The sequence below is a fragment of the Cucurbita maxima genome, unplaced genomic scaffold, assembly GCF_002738345.1.
Source record: "Cucurbita maxima cultivar Rimu unplaced genomic scaffold, Cmax_1.0 Cma_Scf00014, whole genome shotgun sequence".
Lineage (NCBI taxonomy): Eukaryota > Viridiplantae > Streptophyta > Magnoliopsida > Cucurbitales > Cucurbitaceae > Cucurbita > Cucurbita maxima.
The window spans coordinates 65345-78901 of record NW_019272030.1 but is presented as its reverse complement, the minus strand read 5'-3'; the positions used below and the strand labels follow the sequence as shown (position 1 = coordinate 78901).

Sequence of the window (13557 nt, the reverse complement as noted above, 5' to 3'; positions counted from 1 at the left end):
AAACAAATACATTCTTGAAGCATTCAAGAAAATTGTGTTCCATTTTATTACATATCTACAATCAAGGCATATCCAGCATTGCATCATCTGTTATTTCTCCCCCACTCTTTTCTCAATCGATTGGACTTCACGCTACTACAAATCAAGGCATAAATTATATAAATTTGTTCCTTAATCGCGCATAAATCGCGTGGAGTTCATACTTTTTTCGGTTCAGTTACTTTGTTTGCAATAATCATCAAAGATTAATGGCACAAATGAAAACTGCAGCAGAGATTGTTGACACACGGAAAACCCAATTTCCCTGTTAAGCTCAAGCTTTGATTTCATCATTTTCCTGATCAAATCGCTTCAAATCTGATCTGAAAAAACCCTAACCCTAGAAATTTCCTTACAGATTGGCGAAGAAGAAGAAGGGAGGGAGAGGAACAGAGTGAAATTACAAGAAGAAGAATGTGGGTTTCACAGTTTTCCGATCTTTTTAGTCTGTGTTTTTGAATCGCAGATCTTCGACGGCGTCGATGATAAGCGGTTTTCTCAGGCCAAAGCAACGAAGATCTACCGACAACACATTTCTCGAATTGACGGTTACCCCATATGCCCCACTCTGTTGAATCCTCATCAGAGCACTGCAATTCCCATCACTGGAAAGTAAAAGAACTAAAACCGGCACGACGGTCGCCGTCATGGGAGCTGAGAAGAAATGGCTCTTCACTCTCTTCTCCGCCGCTTTCCTCTCTCTTCTCCTCCTTTTATTCTCTTCCATTTCTGCATTCAGTTCTCCGCGATCCATTCCCTCAATAATCCACCACGGAGCTCCGTATCCTCCGGCGTTCGCCTACTACATTTCCGGTGGCCGTGGTGACAAGGACCGAATCTTCAGGCTGTTGCTCGCCGTCTACCACCCCAGAAACCGCTACCTTCTGCATCTTGCGGCGGATGCTTCCAACGACGAGCGGCTGCAGCTCGCTGTGACAGTGAAATCGGTGCCGGCGATTCGTGCCTTTGAAAATGTTGATGTGATTGGAAAGCCCGATCGAATCTCTTACATGGGATCATCTAATGTTGCCACTATTCTTCATGCTGCATCGATTCTTCTCAGAATTGAGAGTGGGTGGGACTGGTTTATCACTTTGAGTGCCAGGGATTACCCGCTGATCAGTCAGGATGGTAATGCCAATTGGGTAATTGTTTCTTGTTGCGTTTATCGTCACATGCCAATTGGGGAATGGAGTAGTTCTTACCCTTTTTTGTGTGTGTGTGTTTTGTTATCAAATCTGTGGATTAATGTCAATGTGTTGTTTGATTGTTTGTTTATTTGATTCTTTGGCTCGTCTTCACCTAGGGGAGGTATATATGGCAATATTTGGGGCTTCTTGACCTGTAATTAACAGAGTTAATGAAGTTGGTTGGAAGATTGTTATACCCTTTAGCCAATTTTGGTTCATATGATGTTTTTTTGTTCATATTTAGGTTCTGACTATTGGATGGATACTCTGTTTATTATGTTATTGCTGCATTTCCCGAAAGATTAGTGAACCAAATCATAATAATTTGATGGCTTTCTTAGATTGAGTAACTTGAAAGAGCTCTCAAGCGCTTTTAGGATCTTTTATATGTTTATATGTTTTTTGGGATATGAAACCAATTCAAATATCAATGCTTATCCTTGAGAACTTCTCTTCATATTGAGTCATTTGATCTGTGAAGTCTTCATACGACAGTCGATTCCCGAGAATTACTCTGTTAAAGACCATAGTCACTGTCACCTTCTATATTAGAGCAAACTGATGGATTAGCTTTGTTTTAGTTCGATGTTTTCTTCGTACCGTAATAATATTTGAGGTTCAACAGTGATGTGCTATACCTGGATTGAACTCTCTGGTACAAAATTTGAACAATGCCAGAGCAACCATTTTCATCTCATTTAACATTCACTTTACAGCTCTTTCTTACTAGAACCAGTAGGAATCTTATCTATAAGAGACTATAATTGAGGATCTCTTATGGTTTGTGAGAATCATTAGTTTTTAAAAGTGTAATAATTGGAAATTTCAGCCATTTGTTTTTACTTTCATCTTGTATCAGTGCATTTTACTTAGAGGCTGGGAAGTGTACAAAGTTGTTCGACTCGATTTCCATGAGTTTCTTGGCTTTTCCTTGCAAACTAATGTCTTTCTTGTATGTTCTTTCAGATTTGTCGCATGTGTTTTCATCTGTTAGAAGAGATCTCAATTTCATAGATCACTCAAGTGACCTTGGGTGGAAAGAGTAAGCAAATACGAGTTTGCGTTATATGCTGTTATGGTTGTATTGCAGTATAATATTCAGTGTTTGGCAATGCAGAGGTCAGAGGGTCCGGCCAATTGTGGTTGATCCAGGGTTGTATTTGGCTAGGAGAACTCAAATATTTCATGCCACTGAGAAGCGGCCAACGCCTGATGCTTTCAAAATATTTACAGGTTAAAGTTGATTTTGCTACCTTTCTCCTTCTTTTGTGTTTTGTTCCTCATGCATTCTACTTGGTTAAATGCTTGCTGAAGGATATTGTACCTAAGACCTTATCTCCGACGCGTTTGCAGGTTCCCCTTGGTTCATCTTAAGTCGATCTTTCCTTGAATTCTGTGTTCTCGGGTGGGATAACCTTCCTCGGACGCTTCTTATGTATTTTAACAACAACGTTTTATCACAAGAAGGTTACTTTCACTCTGTCATTTGCAATTCAAATGAGTTCAAGAACAAAACTGTTAATAGTGATCTAAGATTTATGATTTGGGATGATCCTCCAAAGATGGAACCCCTTTACCTCAATGTATCGAACTTCGATGTTATGGCTGAAAGTGGTGCTGCATTTGCTCGAAAATTTCATAAAGATGAGTCTGTGCTGGACATGGTCGATCAAAAAATTTTGAAGCGGGGACACAACCGACTTCTTCCTGGGGCATGGTGCTCGGGTCGGAAGAGCTGGTGGATGGATCCCTGCTCGCAATGGAGTGATGTCAATATCTTGAAGCCTGGATCACAAGCTAAGAAGTTAGAAGAGTCCATAAAGAATCTTCTTGACGACTGGAACGCTCGATCGAATCAATGCCAATGAAAGGCAATACAATGGAAAGATCAAAGTGAGTTGCATTGTTTTACGAACGAAGCGTTAAGAGGTAAATTGTTACATCAGTTGGTTACAAATTACAAGATTTGATTTTGTTTGGGGGGGTAGCCATGTTCATAACAGGTTAGAGAAGATGAAAAGATGAGGCATATTATTGTTGAGGTTTTGGATATGATGAAGTGTTGAAATGGGGCTCTCAACAATTTATTCAAACAATACGAACATTTATCCCTTCTTTCCTTTTCTTCCATTTTCGCAACTCTACTCTGACGTCCTTTATCAACGACTCACCCCTCCTAATTCATTCATTAAATTCTCATTTCAAAGTTGAGATTGTGATATTTTGGTGTTGGTTACTTTGGATGAGTTTTAATTCTAGGGGTTCAAAAAATTCAATAACTCGAAAAATCTATAAACTCAACTCAAAATACAAAAATTCAATAACTCCGAAAAATATATAAACTCAACTCAAAATACAATTTGAGTTGGGTTTAGACCAAGGGCGAACGGCATGAACCACCAAGGTATTTGATCCCCCGACTCAACATTGAAGAGGTCTCGTGCGTGGCCATCATCTTGTCGAATCTGAGCTCTGTGATAATTTTATAATTTATAGTTTACTCAAAATTATATAATTCTTGGACAGATCAAAAGATAAGTGCAAAAAATTTAGAATCTAAGAACCAAATTAACAATTAAGTGAAATATAAGGATTAAAAATGAGATTTAAGCCTGCATCAGTAAAATAGAACCACATGAACAAAAATCACTATATTTGAAGTTCTATGTTACAATTAAATTATTCTAAGAGTTTTTCCAAGCATTGAAATCAACCCCCCAATAAAAAGAATGAAGTATGAACCACAAGGAGTGATGGTGAGAACAATTTTTGCATATTTTGATCGGTCTTAAGATCGGTCTTTATCAGCTTCATTTCCATTGAGACGCCTTCTCAAAGCTCAAGATCATCTCTTCAGATTGAGGTAACCGAATCCTCATCAGTTCCTTCACTGTCACTGCTGCCACTGCTACTTCCACTGCTGCTGCCACTGCCTGATTCACTGCTACTAGAACTCGAACTCTGCTCGTCCCTGCCCTCTGCATTAACCTGAGCTCTCAGGGCTGCTGCAGCTGTAGGCCCCTCCCTGCCCTCTGCATTAACCTGAGCTCTGAGAGCTTCCGCAGCATTAGGTCCCTTCTCAGCTTCGTCACCACTATCATCCACATCAGCAATCTCATCGTCGGTATCATTATGATGTGGTACATTTATATCGAATCCAGCGTCAACTTTATCTTCTTCAGCATTATTTTCATCATCAGATGAAACAGACCCAAAAATATCATCAATATCTATATCTTGATGCTCATCATCATTCTTAGGGCCTGGAGAGGGAGCAGATACGTTTGGTGGATCTGATGAGTAATCAGCAGGCCCTTTACTAGCAACAACAGATTTTGCACCTGCAATGAGCATAAACATATTTTAGACAAGAGGTAAGAAAAAGATAATAATCAAAACAGCAGCCCTTACAGAGTTGAAACACGAAGAATCGTCAGAGAACATAAGACAGGAACTATGTAGCTAATGAAGAACCACATTCTGTAGATCAAGATTCTACTGTTTCTCAGCCAACAAAATGTAGGGGGGAAATAAGTATAGGAGTGAAAAATGTTATTAAAAAACCATACACAAATGAACCCCTGATAACGGTTAAAGTTGCTGCTAATGGAACAAAAAACAAATGCCAATTTGTTGCATGAGGCCCTACTAATTACAAAAAGAAATGTTACACTAGATGCACTTTCTAACTAAAACCGTCCAGTTGAAAGACTACACGAACCAGTTGCTGAAATGTTAATATTTCATTTCATAATGCATTCGGAAGTTCGATTAAGAACAATATTGTATGACTAAATCTGAATTTTCGAGAAAGGAGTACTAATTCCTGGGAAGAATGGTGTTCTAACAAAGAAATTAAAAGACATCTAGCGACAAGATTTCAACATCATTGTACAAATTAAAGCAATAAATTCTACTAAAGATAAATGTTGTTCGGCTTGACTCATGAGTAAAACAGGTTGTTCAATATTTAGGGCCATACTATCTAATCATTGACAATAAAAATTAAACAAAAATCTAGAAACAAAGAAGAAAAATACATTTAGAAGATAGTTCAAAATTATCAGACAAATGGTCAATCAAATGCATTTATTCTTAACGTTTCTCTGGTTAGGAATGATGCAAGAGGCCTGTAAGGACGGGATCTTACAGACAACGTTACATCCTGACTGAATAGCAGTGATCTTCCCATAATAAGATTTGAGGTAAAGAAAAAAAGTTGCATCATACTAACATATCTCACTCAAGAACTTAAGATCCACCCCTATGAGGAATAAAACAGCTCTCACATTGGCTTTAGGTATACAGATGCAGACTAACTGCATCGCTACTTTCTTTGGATCTCTGTAACAAACGTAATTTGTCATTATTCTTTCATTCTTAACAAAGCCCTTTTCTAAGTTTTATGTGTGACCAACAGAGATCCTTTTGTTGGGCTTTCTCTCTCATTATTTTTGCATTGCCTCTTGTTTCATTCATTTAAAAGAAATTAAAAAACTGCATGCTGTAAACTAAGATACCCACCAGGCAGAAACAACCACAATGGATAAAGTAGGTATGGGATCCAATTTCAAAATCATAGGTAGTGTTTGCTCTGAAATCTTTTCACAATCAACAAATATCATGGCGATGGACAGCCACTTGATTGCAACAAAAGTACATACCAATTGAGAAAAAATATAATAGAACCAGAAAAGCATATTGACCTGTATTTCCTGGCTCTCCAATATCTATCTTTTCCACCTCTACCTGTAAGTGCAGCACGTATTAGAACTAAAGGGCATAGTTATACAATCAGCAGAAAGTATTAGAACAATGAACAGGGAGAAGGATAGAAAAAAAAAAAAGTTCATTGAAAATTAGCTGGAATATAAAAGTACACCAATACTTCACCTAGTCTAAGGGTTAGCTGCACTTTTCAAAATGAAATTGTTAACTAGTCATATTTTCTCAATCTATGCTTCTCATTTGTTAAGAAGAGTAAAACACTTCAAATGAATATGTGATTCTTGCCTGACAGAAGCAAGAAAGATTTAAAGAAACTTCTTGAGCATGGAAATTCCCAAAATTCAAATGCTTTTTCTTTTTGATATAAGTTTATGCAATAGGAAATTAATCATGAAGAGTTCTTACTAGCACCGACGGAAAGCTGCCTCGGCCCATATGCATGGGTTTGGGAACTTTAGCCGCTGGAGGAGATAGCCGAGGCTCCGGCGGCGTCAAAGAATGAAGGGCAGAGGCGGAGGTGGACGAGGCGGCGGCCACGCCAGCGGCAGAAGATTCGCCCGGCTGACGAAGGTGCCGAAGCTGCTTGACCGCCCGGTGCAGCCGCTCCAACCGGAATGTCTCGCCATCAAAAAACAAAACGGCATCATTCTCCTTGTAATCCTCACTACTACCAACAAACGCCACATTAGGTTTCCCCAATTGATTGTTCTGAAATTCAATAGTAACCCTATTTTCCTTGGTCTTCTTCAGCGATCCCGGTTTCGTTTTATCGATCGACGCGGGTTTAAATTCATCTAAAACCGCAATGGACAAACAATTCAAACGATTTGACGGTTGAGGGGGAAAAGAAAAAAACAAAGACAAAAACAAAAACTGATTTCGCACATCCCGCAGTTTCGCGGGAAAGGAAACTCACACCAATTGTGTCTTGATTTTAGATTTGGAATAAATTGGAATGACTTACATCGGAGAGTGCAAAATTTGTTGGAGGATTCGTTGTTGAATGAAGGACCTAGAGACAGATCATACCATCGATCGGGCTGGGGCGCCGTCTTCGGCTCTTCTTTGTTGTTGTTCGCCATTGCTGGAGAAAGCAAAGGGGCGAATGAAAGTGGAAGTACAAAATACGAGTGGTGGGTCCCAGCGGCAGTGACGCTCTGTGGATTAGTGATTCTTTATGGAAAATAATTTTAGGTTCAAAATCACATAAACCATATAAATTTATATCCGACTCAATTCCCATTGAATTTTATCTTATTTTCAAGATTCAATTCAATATTTTTCAAGTATTAATGGATAAATTATGAACATTGTATTGATCCCACTTCCATTTAAAATAATTTATTTTTAAATTATTTTTGGCACATAAAAATTAAGAGAGGCATACAGCAACACATCTATCATTCTCGGGTGACCCACAAATGTTCTTCCCTGGCATGTCGTCGTGTCACACCACCCACGACAATAGCTCACTCAAGACAAAATACAAACCTCAGTTGTCAACCAATACTCAAAAGTCATTCTTTCGTACCTCTACAATCCATACACTACTTGTGGGACGACAAAGGACACACACAAGCTAGGGCAAATCCAACTATAATTCATGGTTGATGAAAAGTTATCCTTGAACAAACTTAGTGTTTTTTTTTTTCTTTAAAAGGTACATAATATTTATTTTAGCATATAAACAGTAAGCAAAGCAACAAACAAGTATAGAAAATCAATGCAATAAATAAATATCAAAGAATCAAAGCAGTAAACAGGTACATTGAAGTGACAATGATCCTAAAACCAGTTAGAGAATCCATGCTCTAACTGTTTTAGCTCTAACAGTTTTAGCTTGATCTTTTAGCTCATTCAGCTGAATTTGATACATTCGATCTCTCTCCTACCATTTTCGACTCTTCAAGAGGCATTTTTGACAGTCTTAAAGGAGTTCAATGGACTATATTTTAGTTAATTTATACTATTTTGAGCTAAGTTTAGATTAATTTATGTGAGCCAATTCCATAGTGGAATTTTTGAGTTGGAATTAGATTTCAAATAGCATATCATCAATGGAGTACAGTGACTCTAGTTTAGGCTAACCAAGTTGTGGTTTTAATATTGGCTTGGTTGGATGACTTGTTTGTTGTACGAATGATGCATGCCCTGTGACACTTGCACATGTCATGTTTTAATGATTGTTTGACGTGTGTTATGTTAATGCTATGATATAAGTTAAATTATAAAGGGACATGTCATCAAGTTCTTGATCGACTTAATACATGTGATAGGCTACAAACCGTTACAGGTAGATACAAACTTAAATTATAAAGGGAAGCCAGTAAGAATCCTAGCTTATGAGGTGAAAGCCCGGTGCATTAGAGCATCGCGTTTGTCAAAGTATTATGGTAGAATCACTAAAGCATAGGCAGTCACATCGAAAAGGGAGGAGTAGATCGAGAGAAAAATATCTCAAATTGTTCCAAGATTTAAATTTATGTGTGTTGTCGACCTCCGCCTACCCGAGACATGCAAGAATCAATTAAAACATACCAATCAGCTAGAAATAGGTCAAGAAATCGGAGGAAGACTCAAAACAGAAAAGAAAAATATTGAAATTGCTTCCGAGCATCAGGTTCGAAATATGAGCCTAAAACCAAACCTCAACCTCGTCAAGAAGCAGAACCCAAACCACAGGTCCGAACCTAGTTAGGTCCGGAAATCCAGCCCAGAAACCTCCGAAGCCTAGCTCGCCTGCGAAGCAAGCCCACGACCCACCAAGCCTCGGCCCAAACACAGCCAGCCAGACCAAGCCCAGACGGAAATCGACGACCCACAACCCAAACCAACCCGGTGACCTGCCCTCCAAACTGACAAAGCGACCCGCGCCTTAACTTGAAGCCTGTATCCGGTCCATGCCTAGCCGCCACGGCCCAAAAACCCGCGGCCCGGTTTTGTGTTGTCGACGCCCGCCTACCCGAGACACCAACCCACACGCCCAACCTGAACCCGACTTTGACCCGTACCCCCTTTAGCTCCAACATTGAGCGACTCGACTCAACTTCCAGCAACTTCATGGATTAAATGGCTTGGCTTAAGTACTTTTACCCCGTTTCACTTGTTTTTGAACGTTACCTACCATTTTTTTTTACCGTTAGATTTTGGTCTAGCTTCGAGTATAATTTAGCGACTCTGGCTTAAACTACTCAAGTAGATAACTCTACTATTAGTATGGTCAGAAGAATTGAATGATATATAAATGGCACGTGCTTTGTGGCCCCTTCATATTATGGTTTATGATATGTTATGTCATGGCTACATGATGATGTATTATGACTTATGTTATGTTGTGATATGTCATGCACACCATGTTAGCATGATTATTATTGAGACTGAACTAATGTTATGCCAAGAATGTATTCATGCAAATGTTTATGCAAGACAAATGTACGATATGCATATTATATGATTTGAAGTTACGAGGATCTCATGCATAGCTCTGTATATGTGTCGGGTTACTTCCCTGTTAGTATTAATACAAACACATATGTCATGGTCAAGCTTACCTCTGGCAAATATTGTCCTCTTTAGACTTTCCCTTCCGGACTTCCCCTCAAGATTTTTAAAATGCGGGAGAGGTTTCCACACCCTTATAAAGAGTGTTTCTTTCCCTCCCCGACCGATGTGAGATCACACAATCCACCCCTCTTTGGGGCCTAGCGTTCTTGCTTGCACACCGCCTCGTGTCTACCGCCCTTTGGGGTTCAATCTCCTTGGTGGTATATCACCCGGTGTTTGGCTCTGATTCCATTTGTAATAGCTCAAACCCACCGCTAGCAGACTATCCCTTTTGGGCTTTCCCTTTTGACCTTCCCCTCAAAATTTTTTAGACACTTATGCTAGAGAGATATGTCCACACACTTATAAAGAATGTTTCATTCTCCTCCCCAATCGATGTGGGATCTCATAACATACCTTAAGACATTTATGTTTGTTATGATGTTATGAGTCTGGTGTGTACACCACAATACTATGCGGGCTCATTTACCTCAATGGCTCTAGTAGTTAGTGTGCGCTAGATGAAGGGTAGGCTTGAGGAGGTAGTATACGTCTACCTGCTTGGTCCATGTGCACGTACGTGAGCCGTGTGTAGAGAAGTACTACGCATCCAATTTTAGCCCAAACTGGAAATTAGAGTTCAAGGCCATGAAATGATCTTTTATGTAAGATAGATCTCCCCATGATTGCTTATTTGTATTTCTTGACCCCAATAATCGGGTCACTTACTAACTATTTCTGTTTTGTCCTTACTCACACCAATACTATCAATCTGTGGCTCAAAAATTTCGAAAAGCGGGTTGTTTTAAATCAGTGAGGTGTTTTAAACATAGCAAATAATTTAGAGCACCAATGTCTAAAACAGACAACTTGTAACTCTTTCCACTAAATACTTGTCAACGAACCCTCGTTCTCCTAGATAGCTTATTAACGAATTCTAGTCCAACGAGTCAAGCCTACGGTGTATGTATACGTGTCCGCCTAGTGGGTCCATGTGTGCATACGTGGACTATATGTAGAGAAGTACCCTACCCAGACCGAAAAGTAGACTTAATCTCATTTTTTCTTTTTACACCGCAACAAATCTAATTTTGAAAAACATACCAAAAAAATAAAAAGTCAACAAATAAAAAAATGATTGTCCAGCTAAAGAAACGTTTAAAACGTGCCACCAACTGCTAAATAATAAACTTATTTAATTCAAACACATTAAATTACTAATTTCATATTTCATCGAATTCCAAATTTGAAAGAAATTTATATGTCCCTTAATTATATTATACGCTAAAAAGAATTAAATAAAGAAAAACCTTAACGGATCGGTACGTGGTTACGAAGCCACGTGGGCGAACGTTCCCACGTAGTTGCCACGCGTCATTGATCCATTCAAAGGGTTCACCTTCCACTTTTCTAATGAACCGCCCACCACCGCCCCCAATTTTATTCCTTTATTTTCTTTTTTCAATTTCTTCCACATTTTTTCAATCCATCCAATAATAATAATAATAATGGATTTTGTAATTAGCCGTAAAACATTCAAATGCATTTTTAATAAAAAATTATATTTACAATATACCCTTATGATATATCATATAATATATTATTATTATATTTTCGCCAAATTCTATTTTAAAGAAAAAGAATATATAATTACCAATTCAAAAAAGGGTAACCAAAGAGGTAGAAGTTATCATCTTTCCTTTTACAGCTTTGTTATTATGACATTTTTAATTCTTAAAGTTAAGGTTATGGGTCAAATTTGATAATGGAACCCATAATATTGCTATCATCAAGGAGGAGCGATTCTCGTACCTACCAACGTTCAGTATCAATGTGGTTTATTGCCCTCATAAAAAAAAGACTAAGACTAAAAGGTTCATTGTTTCAAGGCTCTATTCTAACCCTACAAACTCGTAGTCATATAAGTACTAATGCACGGTCCCATGTTCATTACAACCATCTACTAAAATATTAAGTAGACCCTCAACAGTCGAGCTGATTCATGATTAGGGGTTGGTTGGCAAATCTCTAATCATCTCCATATATGGTATCACATGTTCATAAGCTTCTGTCTTGGTTCAACTCGACTGTTGAAAATAAAAGTATAAACTCCACCCGTCTCTTAGCCCTATTTGTCACTTCTGCACCTCAACCTTACCTTTATTTAAAAATCTTTTGAAAAACTATGAGTATTGAAAATACTCAATAAGCATTCTCCATGCATGGATACATATGGCAACAACAAGCAAAATTAAAGAACAATCTTTTTCAAACATTGGGTTTTTCCCTCGTGACCTATCTTAGATTAGGATCGTCTAACTAGACCTCAATCCATACGTCGGAAGTCATCCCTAGAAATTCATGGACCATCTATAATGACTTATAAAAGCGCTCTAATTCTTTGTGGAAAACCAAATAATAAACAAAAATATACACCTTAGTGCATTAATGTGTCCCTCTTTCAGTTGGTATCACATGTCCATAAGCTTCCGTCTTGGTTCATCCTCAAATCACATCCTATTGGGAAAGGTTTTGCGTTAATATTATTTGTAACAACTCATGGTCAAGATTCAGATCAAGATTTAAAATGCAAATTGGACACTTACTACATTCTCATGTACCCCTACGACATGATCATATTGTTTTGAAGCTCCAACCATTAAGAGAATTTAGCAATATTGAAAAAAATGGATAAAACGAGGTTACATTCTATTTCACAACAAGACATCGAGTACATTCTTTCCTCCTTTTTGACCAATCACATTCAACATTTTTAAACCATCAAATTTATTCGGATTCATTTTCATCCACACAAATTCATTTATCAATAGTAAAATAAAAGAGAATGAATATGAATCAATAGTAAAATAAAACTTTGAAACTTTTGTGGTTTAAACATTTTCCTTGTGATAAATGGTATATATTTAAACTAGTCGAACTAAATTTTAGTTGATAAATATGGTCAAGTGAAAAAACGTTTCGTAATTATTAATATTTGAAAGGTAGAATTATTATCCATTACATATAGCGTTACAGGTGGGACGGTGAAAGATGGTAAATGATCATGTAATATATTTTTCTGGTGATGATGACAAATTTGAAAATGTATTATATTCAAAATAAAGCTTATAAAACTTTGTTAACGCAAATTAAACATTTTATTCATTGCTTCACATGCAAAAGTATGTTCCAATTTTAACCTATTTTTTTTTTCTTTTTTAATTTTAAAGTGTTATTGGAATATTGGTATAAGACAGTTTTTAAAATTATTATTTATTTTTGTTTATAATAATCTAAAAATCTATTAAAATATTTTTAATTTATTTAATTTCTTTTTTTTTTTTTTTTAGTGATTAATAGTTAAAACCGCGTAAGCCAAAATAATTCATTCCCATTTACACAAGAAAATGCCAAAATGTAAGAAATATCTAATTTGTCCAAAAAAAAAAAAACAAACAAAAAGACAAAAAGACAAAAAGACAAATAGCATTTTAGATTGCGTTTTGTTTTTTATTTTTTATAATAATAATAAAAAGAAAAAGAAAGTGGAGTATTTGGTGTGACTTTCTTTTAAAATATGCAGAAATTTCATGAGATTTTGTTGTTGAAATAAAAATAAATATAAAAAGTTTTTTTTTTCAAAAAGAAAATAATAATATTTGAGTTTCCTTGTTTTTTACAATAAAGTTAAATTTAAATGGAAGTCCCTTCAACGTTGATTTTCGGTTTATTTCCGACTAATTAATATACCTATTTCGTTTAAAAAAAAAAATTACAAACTGAAATTACCAAATTACCCATTCAAATAAATCAATGTAATGATACAATCTACCGTGAAATTTGTTAGATAGATATATTATAATTAACCAAATAGCGATTAGAGATACGGCTTTCTTGCTGAGAATCCGTGTGTACCTAGAGAATAAAAGAGGGTGTGGAGGGAGAAGAATTCTCGTGAGCTAAATTGGAACCGGGACATGAAATCCTTGCGCTTGATCACATTGGACCCTCGTTCCCACCTTGTTTACCTTTTTCTTTTTTTATTATTACTATTATT

General features: G+C 37.0%; 2 protein-coding genes across 2 annotated transcripts; one reads left to right on the top strand and one right to left on the bottom strand.

Annotated features, from left to right (window-relative positions):
* Positions 1 to 10: 10 nt before the first annotated feature.
* Positions 11 to 3354, top strand: LOC111489425 (beta-glucuronosyltransferase GlcAT14A-like). Its single transcript, XM_023137620.1, has 4 exons — positions 11 to 1170; positions 2196 to 2271; positions 2347 to 2462; positions 2583 to 3354. Exons 1-4 carry the CDS (start codon positions 687 to 689, stop codon positions 3095 to 3097), a joined length of 1191 nt encoding a protein of 396 aa, XP_022993388.1. The 5' UTR covers positions 11 to 686; the 3' UTR covers positions 3098 to 3354.
* A 477-nt stretch (positions 3355 to 3831) lies between these two features.
* Positions 3832 to 7125, bottom strand: LOC111489464 (ELL-associated factor 1). The gene is made up of 4 exons (XM_023137693.1): positions 6922 to 7125; positions 6363 to 6751; positions 5936 to 5978; positions 3832 to 4570 (listed from the first exon to the last, which is right to left on the bottom strand). Exons 1-4 carry the CDS (start codon positions 7037 to 7039, stop codon positions 4083 to 4085), a joined length of 1038 nt encoding a protein of 345 aa, XP_022993461.1. The 5' UTR covers positions 7040 to 7125; the 3' UTR covers positions 3832 to 4082.
* Positions 7126 to 13557: the final 6432 nt, after the last annotated feature.